At 38.6% G+C, this 11,859-nt stretch overlaps 1 protein-coding gene across 1 annotated transcript; it reads left to right on the forward strand.

The window, feature by feature from the left end:
- Window positions 1-1,034: 1,034 nt before the first annotated feature.
- On the forward strand, window positions 1,035-10,923 carry LOC129494214 (olfactory receptor 5B12-like). The gene is made up of 2 exons (XM_055300992.1): window positions 1,035-1,940; window positions 10,903-10,923. The coding sequence occupies exons 1-2, from the start codon at window positions 1,038-1,040 to the stop codon at window positions 10,921-10,923; spliced, it is 924 nt and encodes a 307-aa protein (XP_055156967.1). The 5' UTR covers window positions 1,035-1,037.
- The last annotated feature ends 936 nt before the right edge of the window (window positions 10,924-11,859 follow it).

The raw sequence follows: 11,859 nt of genomic DNA on the forward strand, positions 1-11,859 counted from the left end.
GATTCTTTTTGCAGGAATCATGCCATGAAAGATGGCATCCCAACATTTGTACTGTTATCATTCCTGATGCTTGGCTCCCAATTTTTTGTTGTTAATATTTTTAAAAATAGTATGTTTGTTTAAACGGATTTGAATTTAAGTTGTGAGGTCACTCATCCACATAAGTTTCTTTAGTAGTGTGGTTCCAATAATTGTGTGGGGTTTCTTTTTTTATTTTTTTTAATTTTTTTTATTTATTTACGATAGTCATACAGAGAGAGAGAGAGAGAGAGAGAGAGAGAGAGAGGCAGAGACACAGGCAGAGGGAGAAGCAGGCTCCATGCACCGGAAGCCTGATGTGGGATTCGATCCCGGGTCTCCAGGATCGTGCCCTGGGCCAAAGGCAGGCGCCACCCAGGGATCCCTCCGAGCAGCTTTGAGAAATAGTATTATTATCATCCCTGTTTTAAACTGATACACAGAAAGGCTGTGACTTGCCCAGGATTACCAGCTAGCAAGTGGAAACACCAGGGTTTGAATGCAGAAACGTCACTCTAGAGACCATGTTCTTAGCCATCACAATATACTACCTCTGGAAATACTTGTGTTATTCTCAAAGTGCCTTCTTAAATTGCTGTAAGAATCTTGTAATATAGTAAAAGTAGGAAACACCATATCCATATCCACTTAGTTTTTTTCAGACAAAGAAATTAAAGCACAGGAATATTTATGCTGCTTTTCTAAGGGGATAAAATAAGAATCACAGAAACCTTCAACCCACATAAAAATAGGCAATAGCCATTTTGAAGATAACTGAGGAGTCATTTGGAATATCTCAGTGAGGTCAAGAACTGACAAGCATACCCTTACACACTGAAAGATGGAGGTCAGAAGATGCCAGTCTTGGGGTTACTGGGAACCCTGTAGTGGTAATGGTGTCATGGTGCACTCATGTATATGGGTGACATGGGTGAGCTCTGGGTCCTTTTCCATACATAAGTAACATCCATTTTGCCTTCTGGTTTTTACAGGTGAACCACAATTTCAAAATATTATCCATGGAGAACAGCACTGAGGTGAATGAGTTTATGCTCTTGGGGCTAACTGACAACCCAGAACTGCAAGTCCCTCTCTTTATAACATTCACTTTCATTTATTTCACTACTCTCATTGGAAATCTTGGAATTATCATGTTGATTCTGTTGGACTCTCGTCTCCATACTCCCATGTATATCTTCCTCAGTAACCTGTCTCTGGTGGACTGTGTTTACTCCTCGGCTGTTACTCCCAAGGTGATGGCTGGGCTTCTCACAGGGGATAAAGTCATCTCCTATGGTGGATGTGTTGCTCAGATGTTTTTCTTTGTGGCTTTTGCCAGTGTAGACTGTTTCCTGCTCGCTGTCATGGCTTATGATCGGCATGCCGCAGTATGTAAGCCCTTACATTATGCCACCACTATGACCACCAGCTTGTGTGCTCAGATGGCAGTAGGCTGCTATGTCTGGGGCTTTATTGAATCTTCCATCCACACTGGATTCACCTTTTGCCTCTCCTTCTGTCATTCCAATGTGGTCCATCACTTTTTCTGTGATATTCCCCCAATTATAGCTCTTTCCTGCTCTGATATCTACCTAAATGAGATTGTGCTCTTTATCTTAGCAGCTTTCAATGTCTGTTTTGCTCTTATAGTTATCTTGACCTCCTATCTGTTCATCTTCATTGCCATCCTGAGGATGCGCTCAGCTGAGGGAAGGAAGAAAGCCTTCTCCACCTGTGCCTCACACCTCACTGCTGTAACCATCTTCTATGGAACTGTCATGTTCATGTACTTACAACCTAGTTCTAGTCATTCTATGGACAATGACCAAATGGCATCTGTGTTCTATACCATAATAGTCCCCATGTTGAACCCTATTGTCTACAGTCTAAGGAATAAAGAGGTGAATAATGCTTTTAGGAAAGTCACCAAGAAGCTAAAAATTCTGTTTGGCCCATAGATCAATTAGAGAGATTATAAAAGCTGCATAGTTAACCAGCTATCTATTGTTGTGTAGCAAAATATCACAATGCCTAATGCAACAGTTCTCACAGTTCTGTGGTTGATGGGGTAGTTCCTTTGCTGCTTTCACACGGGCTCATTCATGAGGTTGCATATTTTCCGCACAGTCAGCTGGGCTGAAAGGTTCAAGATGGCCCTATTCACGTTTCTAACTGTTGATTCTGGTTAGTCTCTTCATCCTCCAGAGGATGGACCAGATTTCTCACTTAGCATTTTCAATGTGAAAGTAAACTGAACGATTTCTTGAAGTCTAGACTCCTAAGTCACACAACATTTTTTCTGTCACAAATACTAGCCAATGGAGTCAAAGGGCTGGCCCCAATGCAAGCATGAAGAAGGACCACATCTCTTGAGGAAAACAGCTTCAAAGAATTTGTGCCCATAGTTAATCTACCATGATTAGAAATGAGGTTAAACTGCTCATTTTATAAAGAAAGAAAGCCGAAGTATGGTGGGTTAAGTACAACAGCAATTTATTCTCAGACAGTGGAAGGTAATGTAGCAAGGTGAAAATGAACTATCTGGACATGGTGTGTCTTGGTCATTCAGGGCCAGGTCCCCCTCATCTCTCTCTACCATCTCCTAGGGTGTTGAAAGTCTGTCCTCATCAAAACTATTCTCTCCGCAGGAAAGGAGGAAGAGATGAGTTGAAGGAAAGATAATTTCTTTACAAGAAAGTTATATAGTCACTGTCCACATGACTTCTGAGTACACTCCATTAACAAGGATTCAGTCATAAGCCCAAAAAAGACCTACAAAATCAATTTCAAGATTTAAACCCTATCTAAAAGGCAGTGTACTTAGTTGAAATCTCAATATCTGGAAGAAAAAAAGAATGTTCTTTGATGAAAACTCATATTCCACCACACAACTTGTACCTGAAGCTGAAAGGCTACTTTTATCTCCAAAATTGGGTCTCCAGCTTGTTTTTGTCCTAGTGTATCCTCTTTTCCTAGACCTTAGATTGCCTCTTTAAAAGCCCCTTTCTCAAACACACCATCTCAAATAGCTTATCCATTATCTACTCTTTTCTTCATAGATTTAAATAAATCTCTGAAATTATATTTTATTTGTTTAATTGTCTATTTTTTTGTTTCTTCCAGATCGTATGTGGTATTATATTCTTCCAAGTTGGCCAGATTGTTTTTAATGTATTTGAAATAATGAGATGATGTGATTTGCTGATATAGTCGATGTGGAGGGTAGGAAAAATGGTAGCTTTGCTGCCTAAGAAACTAGAAGGATAAGATGACTACTGTGTGAGATGTGGAAGGCATGGTAGTAGGAGGTATGGGTGAGGAGAAGCCATGAATTTCACCTGGAGCATAAGAAGCTTGAGATGCCTCTCCAACACCACCAGGAAAGGCTTAGCATTAAAATGGAGGTATAAATTTGGAGTTTACAGCAGGTAGATGATACTTGGCTATGGGAATGAGAACACAGGTAAGAGAATGTAGGCAGAGAGGAGTGAAGTATTTCAAGGACCAAGAGTTGGATTTTTCTCAATGAAAGATCAGACAGATGCATAGCCAGAGAAGGGGAGTGGTGTCCTGGAAACCAGTTGATGAGAAATTCATCAAGAGGGAATGCAAGTGCCAGAGCTGCTGGTAAGTTAAGCAATATCAAGACTAAGTACTGACAATAGGCCATAGTGATAGGAAGTTGGTAGATGACTTTGAGTGGTTTGGTTGGATGGTGGGGATACAAATCTCATTAAATGTATACTCTACAATCTAGTCCATGATTATTCTTTGCTTTACCCAGTTTCTAAGATTTTCCCAATATGCATGATGGAGTAAATGTATGTTGTCTTTTCTCAGAGCAGCTAATGAGATAGGGCTTTGAGACTCTCACTTTGTGTACCTTCATAATAAAATTGAACTCATCTGAAAATCAAATAAAATACATAGTTATTGGGCAGCCCCGGTGCCTCAGCAGTTTAGTGCCGCCTTCAGCCCAGGGCCTGATCCTGGAGACCCAGGATCGAGTCCCACGTCAGGCTTCCTGCATGGAGCCTGCTTCTCCTTCTGCCTGTATCTCTGCCTCTCTCTCTCTCTCTCTCTCTCTCTCTCTCTCTCTCTCTCTCTCTCTCTCTTTCTCTCTCTGTGTGTGTCTCATGAATAAATAAATAATAAAATCTTAAAAAAACACATAGTTATTAGCACACTGAAATAGTTTACATTTAATGTTATAAATCTTGCTTACATTTTCAGTGGATATTTAGAATTATTGGAGTTAGATGAGTAATCATTATTTACTAAAGAATTTTGCAAATTGAATCAAGAAACTTCTTATAGTCCCATATTTTGTCTTTTGATGATGTACTAAATAGAATTTATTTCATGTATTATTTTCCATTTAATGAGAAATTCCTAATAGAAAAGAGTTAAGATGGTTTAATGTAATCCACTTTATAGTGTAATTTCCAAAAATTTATTTGTCCAAAAGTGGGAAATTCAGATACTGAGTGAAAGAATATAGAAAAAACCAACCACATCACATGAAATGCTCTAGAGTGCTTTTCTAAAGAATTATATAAGTGGAAAGGGGTGTTGGGGTGACTGGGTGATGGGCACTGAGGGGGGCAGTTGGTGGGATGAGCACTGGGTGTTATACTAAATGTTGGCAAATTTAACTCCAATTAAAAAAAAGACATGATATTGGAAAAACAACAAAACAAGGATGGATGCTCTTCTTCAGATAGCAATTAAATGGCTTGTTGATTGAAAAAAAAAAGAAATATATAATGGGCAATCTCTATAGTTATCAGTGATTTAAATATATTTATTGTTGGACTCAAACAATTAGTTTTTTTCAAACAATTAGTTTATTCATTAATTTAACAAATGTTTTTTGAGGAATTAGTATGAAATAGGCCATAATTTAATTATTGGGAATGAAGTTGTTAGAAAAGAAGACAAAGCCACTCTTTGTGCAATGCAATGTGCATTCTAGGTAGATGGGTAAATGAACAAACAAGCTAACAAGCAAGTAAATAGAAATAGTTGAGGAGTGATCAGGACTATGAAGAGTAAAGCAAGTTGGAAACAGTGTCCATGGGGGGTGATGTGACTATGATACAATAACATTTAAGTAAATATCTGAGGGAAGTGAGGGAGCTTTCTGAGCACTGGCAGCAGCAAGTACAAAGACCCTGAGGCAGGAGGGAGATGAGATTGTCTAGGAACAGCAGGGGACTCAGTGTGAGGGACATGGAGGGAGGGAATAGGAGAGCAGGCAGGACATGTGTAGCTCATCTGAAACTAAAGTGTCCCTAAGGAGCACTAGCCATCTTGTAGTATTTCCAGGGAGAAAAAATAGATAATATGATCATTACTTAGTGCATTTATCTTGCACAGCTGAAGAGTTGGTAGTCTTTCTGTTTTATTATCAATCAATCCCCTTTCTTATCACTTTAAAAAATTATTACATGATTGTACTTTTGTACCAAATGACTCACTGAAGACATCGATATTAACTCCTTTAAGATGTTATGTAGCTCGGAGAAAATATGCCAAGAAAAAACATTTATCTTGATTTAAAAGTTTTTCTTTCATGTTTATCTTCATTTTGGACACTTAGATTTTTTTGCTAGATAAATAAAAAATGTTAGACATTAATTTATATTCTGATCCACCATTATTTTAACTTTTTAAATTAAAACTAGCCATACTGCACCTACTTCCTTTAGTAGATTTCCCACTTTTGTGCGTATGTGCACATATGGAGTCCTTGCATGTACTCGTCTTTATGAGTTTGAGCCCTGTTTTACAAATATACTTGCATTGGCACACAGTAGAGGAAATGTGATCATGTGAATAAGTCACACATAATTAATAAAGTTCATGATAAACATGATTAATAAATATTTAAGGTCCTCATGGCTATTCTCATCCAAATGTTACACAATTGGACACGCTAGCTTCTTTTTTAATAACAGTTTTGAAGAAGGAAGTATCATATCAGTAATTTATTTTTTTAAAAAATTATTTATTTATTTGATAGAGAGAAAGAGAACATAAGCAGAGGGAGTGGCAGACAGAGGGAGAGAGAGAAGCAGACTCCTGCTGAATGAGAAGCCCAATGCAGGGCTCCATCCCAGGACCCTGGGATCATGACCTGAGCTGAAGGCAGACGTTTAACTAACCGAGCCACCCAGGTACCCCCTCATGTCAGTAATTTAAATGCACTGTGAGCTGTAAACTGTGAGTTAGTGCATAGAGAAGATCTGACAGAGATGAAACTAGGTCACTGAGAATCCTACAACCCTGAGAGGTGAAGTTTAGAGATGATTTTACCTTCTCAACAACTTTCTTTAAAGCATTCTTGACATCTTTGTTCCTCAGGCTATAGACCAGTGGGTTCAGCATGGGGATGATCATAGGATAGAACACAGATGTGATTTTGTCTGTGTCCATAGAGTGGCTGGAGGTGGGCTGTATGTACATGAAGATGACTGCCCTATAGTAGATGGACACTGCAGTGAGGTGAGAGGCACAGGTAGATACAGTCCTCAACTGAGGGCATCTCCAGGATGATGATAAATATGAGCAAGTAGGAAATCAAGATAACTAGGAGAGCAAGAAAGATGTTAAAGACTGCTACAAAGACAAGAACCAGCTCACTGACATGTCTATCAGAACAAGAAAGAGAGCCATACTGCAGGAATAGCTCAGAAAGTGATGGATAGGAGAGAGGACTTACAGAAGGGAAATGGAATGTGTCTCCTGCATCAAAAGAATCAATCAGAAAACTACAGACATAGCAACCTATTGATCAGACAAGCACACACACCTGTTTCCATGGTGGTGGTGCAATGGTGTTTACACACTGCTGTGTAGCAGTCATAGACCATTGAGGCTAAAAGGTAACTTTCCACAGTGGCAAAGATTTCAAAAAGGAACATCTGGCAACACATGCATTGTAGAGATTACCTTATCTCCCATAAGGAGCTGAGCCATGACCTTGGGAGTGACTGTTGAGGAGTAACAGAAGATCACCAGAGACCGATTACTGAGGAAAAGACATGGGAGTGTGGAAATGAGATTCCAGCATGATCTATATGATCATTCCCAGTTCCCAATCAGAGTGACAAAGTAAATGAAGATGAGCATTATAAAGAGAGGAATCTGTAGCTCTGGGGCATTGGTTAGTCCCAGCAGGATGAAATCAGGCACCTTTGTATTTATTCTTCATGGATGTGAATTTGAGAATCATGAGATGCTCGGTGGCAACAAGAAGGAGGAGAACAGAATGATCAATAAAGGAAAGTTCCATAAGCATTATTTTATTATTGCCATAATTTATTTTGACTATTCTCCTTGTCTAAGCATGGGAATGACAATGCAATTTAGTGATAATCTATCTATACCTTTTGTAGAGGAAGGTTCATCACAGATCATCTTCCCAGCTTCTTCTTTTTGTATATGGGTAAACCGAGCCACAGGAAGAGATAATGAACTGTCCAAGAATGGATTGAATGCCTAGAATGGATTGAACTCCTAAATCAGGTCTTTTGAGTCCACTACTAACTTTCACTTCGATATGTTCATTTGTATTTATTCAACCCTTTCATTATCCCTATAAGATTGATTAATTATTATACCCATATATATAATAGGTAACTTGGAAACAAAGAAACTGAGTATTCAAGTTCACATGGTTATTGACAGTGCCAGGCTTTAGACACATTCAGAATGGTTCCCAAACTTAATGTAATCAATGATTTTTTTAAAAAAATTTTTATTGGAGTTCAATTTTCCAACATATAGCATAAGCTCATCCCATCAAGTGCCCCCCTCAGTGCCTGTCACCCAGTCACCCCCACCCCGCCCACCTCCCTTTCCACCATCCCTTGCTCGTCTCCCAGAGTCAGGAGTCTCTCATGTTCTGTCTCCCTTTCTGATATTTCCCACTCATTTTTTCTCCTTTCCCCCTTATTCCCTTTCACTATTTTTTATATTCTCCAAATGAATGAGACCATATAATGTTTGTCCTTCTCTGATTGACTTATTTCACTCAGCATAATACCCTCTAGTTCCATCCACATTGAAGCAAATGGTGGGCATTTGTCGTTTCTAATGGCTGAGGAATATTCCATTGTATGCATATACCACATCTTCTTTATCCATTCATCTTTCGATGGACACCGAGGCTCCTTCCACAGTTTGGCTATTGTGGACATTGCTGCTAGAGACATCGGGGTGCAGGTGTCCCGGCGTTTCATTGCATCTGTATCTTTGGGGTAAATCCCCAACAGTGCAATTGCTGGGTCATAGGGCAGGTCTATTTTTAACTCTTTGAGGAACCTCCACACAGTTTTCCAGAGTGGCGGTACCAGTGCACATTCCCACCAACAGCACAAGAGAGTTCCCCTTTCTCCACATCCTCTCCAACATTTGTGGTTTCCCGCCTTGTTAATTTTCCCCATTCTCACTGGTGTGAGGTGGTATCTCATTGTGGTTTTCATTTGTATTTCCCTGATGGCAAGTGACACAGAGCATTTTCTCATGTGTTTGTTGGTCATGTCTATGTCTTCCTCTGTGAGATTTCTCTTCATGTCTTTTGCCCATTTCATGATTGGATTGTTTGTTTCTTTGCTGTTGAGTTTCATAAGTTCTTTATAGATCTTGGATATTAGCCCTTTACCTGATACGTTATTTGCAAATATCTTCTCCCCCCATTCTGTAAGTTGTCTTTTAGTTTTGTGGACTGTATCCTTTGCTGTGCAAAAGCTTCTTATCTTGATGAAGTCCCAATAGTTCATTTTTGCTTTTGTTTCTCTTGCCTTCATGGATGTATCTTGCAAGGAGTTACTGTGGCCAAGTTCAAAAAGGATGTTGCCTGTGTTCTCCTCTAGGATTTTGATGGAATCTTGTCTCACATTTAGATCTTTCATCCATTTTGAGTTTATCTTTGTGTATGGTGTAAGAGAATGGTCCAGTTTCATTCTTCTGCATGTGGATGTCCAATTTTTCCAGCACTATTTATTGAAAAGACTTTTCCCAGTAGATAGTCTTTCCTCCTTTGTTGAATATTAGTTGACCATAAAGTTGAGGGTCCACTTCTGGATTCTCTATTCTGTTCCATTGATCTATGTGTCTGCTTTTCACCAATGATTTTGAATTGATTTTAATCCTATTCAATTTACAGTTAATCATGTATCCATTCTTCCAAGTTCAATGCTTGGGGTTGCACAGTACAGCAATCCACAAGTATATGTGTATGTGCACAGTGAGATAAACAAAACATTAGAGATAGAAACAGTCAACAAAAGCTAAAGAAGATACAGAATTGGGTCCAAAAATATTGGGGTCTAGGCTAATGTGCATGTGCATTCACACAGAAGAACTCCTATTTATCACCCAGGAGATATTGTCTTAAACTAATTTCTCTGAGCTTCACTTTATCCATCAGTAAAATGAAGGTGATATTGGAACATACCTCCATGTTCCTGTAGCATTAAGTGAAGTAATCATGACAAACAGTTCACACAATGTGGGTGTTCAGCATTATTCTGACGAGTTCTATGTGTAATATTATAATTAGGATGGAGCAATCATGTCTGTTGGTATAGGAAGGTTGGTGGCAACATGCAGAGCTTCGAGGTGTGAATGAGTTTTGATGTCTGGTAGCTTTGCTCTGTGATTTGCATTTTATCACCTCACTAAGTCCATCCGGATCTTTTGTTTCTTCCAGTATGTCTTACTCTGTCTTACATCTCTTGTGTTGGTGGCTTTGTTATCCATTCTGTGTGAGAACTCTCACTAGACGTCTTTTGCTTAATTTCTTCCATCTGACTCACATTTTAGCTTGGGTTGAAAGACTCATATTTAATCTTAGACACATTCTCATTACTATCAATTAGCTGGATCATAAATATGGAAGGTCTGTGGGATTGACTCTAGTCTGTAGATTGTTTTTGAGCAAGCACAATGCTTTAAATCTTTTTATTTTTATTTACAGTCTTCAGAGGGATATCTATTTTCTAGTAAGTACTATTGCCACCACCTTCCTTCTGGCTCCCCAATACATCGCATGTCTGGATTTTACAGTATTTGCGTTTGTGAACTCATCATTCAATAATAGCATAAGCTATAATTTCTTGGTTAGCATTTGCTATGTTTTATAATAACTGAAATGTTCTTATTGGGCTCACATGGATAATCTGTTATAATATTGCCATCTCAAAATCCTTAACTTAATAATACACGCAATATCTTCTACCATATAAGAGAATATAATCACAAATTCCAATACTGAGAAGCATTGTTCTAACTGCCACAATAGGGATGTAAAGAATATATAATAGGTAAGTTATCTAAAGAGTTAGAGATTGTTGAAGCTAAGATACCTTCACAGATATCATGACCAACTTTCTGGTTCTGTGTAATAATCAATGGAAGAACAGAAAGAAGTATTAACTTCCCAAGGTCACACATCTGGAATAAATCCATTCCCAAATCAGATTCCCAGAGGATAGAACCATAATATGGTGTTTATGTTATCATTTATCTCATATATAGATAGAAACCAGAAAAGACAGATGACAAATAGGAAGGCAGATAGACAGCACAGACAGAAAGATAGAAGATGGATAGATAATAAATGGAAGGAGACATGAAAAGATGGATGGATGGATGGATGGATGATAGATATCAGATAAAGGAAGAGAGAGTATGTACACACACCTGCACACATATACATACATGTACACACAAATCCCATTCAAAGGTTAAGGAAATGGAGAATTCATCAGGTTGTATGCTTTCCTCATATAGTACATCCAGCATGAGATCAATTCAGATTCAGACCCATGTCTAACTTATTTCAATGCCTGTGGCTTCAATCATTGCCCTTGTCAGATTTTCCAGATGAGCAAGTAATGAAAGAGTAGGCTGTGGGAAAATGATAGTGAAAATGGAGTAAAGATGTTGGTGGTTTCATGAAGATCCTTCTGGAGTCTAAAGAAATATCACTTCACCCTGTTTGGCTAGGTGTGGCTTCAAGAGCAAGTCAACACATAGTAAACAGGATGAATTTACCACCTGCTCAATGAGAGTATCATCTATCATAGGCAGTGTAAACCCTGACAGTTGGTTTTTCTTTCTTTGTAATGCAGGTGCCTGAATTAGGCTTTGGTTATTGAGGCATCTGCTTCAAAGACAACAATATCAATAAGCACTTTGACAGCCACTGGATAAAGAGCCAGACTTCATGCCTTTCCTGGCTCCTTGTTTTAGAGCTCATGGTTGATTTAGATAATCTGCCATTTGAAATTGGAAAAATAATTGTATGTTTCTCTTCCCATGCTTTAAATTTACTCTGTTATATTTTAAATTCACCACTGAAGAGTGATCCCAAGTCCCTATGCTTGACCTCAATAAAAGCAGAACCCAGACCAGCTTTCTTGCTGCATGGCCCTAGGTGTGCAATATGATTTCCAGGACCTCTGAGTACTAACCTTGTCTCTTTCAAAGTTTCCTGATGTTTATTGCTGAGGACCTCTTGCAAAAAAATAAGAACCACAAGGGTTCATCCAGCCACAACATTGGTTGTCAATAGACTCAGACCAGCAAAAAACAATAGGTTTTTGCTATCCTCCAAAGGAAAGCAGCATAAAAGGTCATAAAAACAATACTATTCTCTGCTGATTAAAATATTTTGCACTTGAATCCTATACTTAAGGCAGTGTTTTGGGAAAAGTGTCCAACTAGATGTGAGCTCAAAAACTCATGTAGAAGAGGTAGCTGCCTTGCTGCTTCTGCATCAATTACATTTTTCCCTAAAAGTGTATATTGAGTCCAGAAGCTTATCATTTT

Source organism: Nyctereutes procyonoides, unplaced genomic scaffold (assembly GCF_905146905.1).
Source record: "Nyctereutes procyonoides isolate TBG_1078 unplaced genomic scaffold, NYPRO_anot_genome, whole genome shotgun sequence".
NCBI classification, from domain to species: Eukaryota; Metazoa; Chordata; class Mammalia; order Carnivora; family Canidae; genus Nyctereutes; species Nyctereutes procyonoides.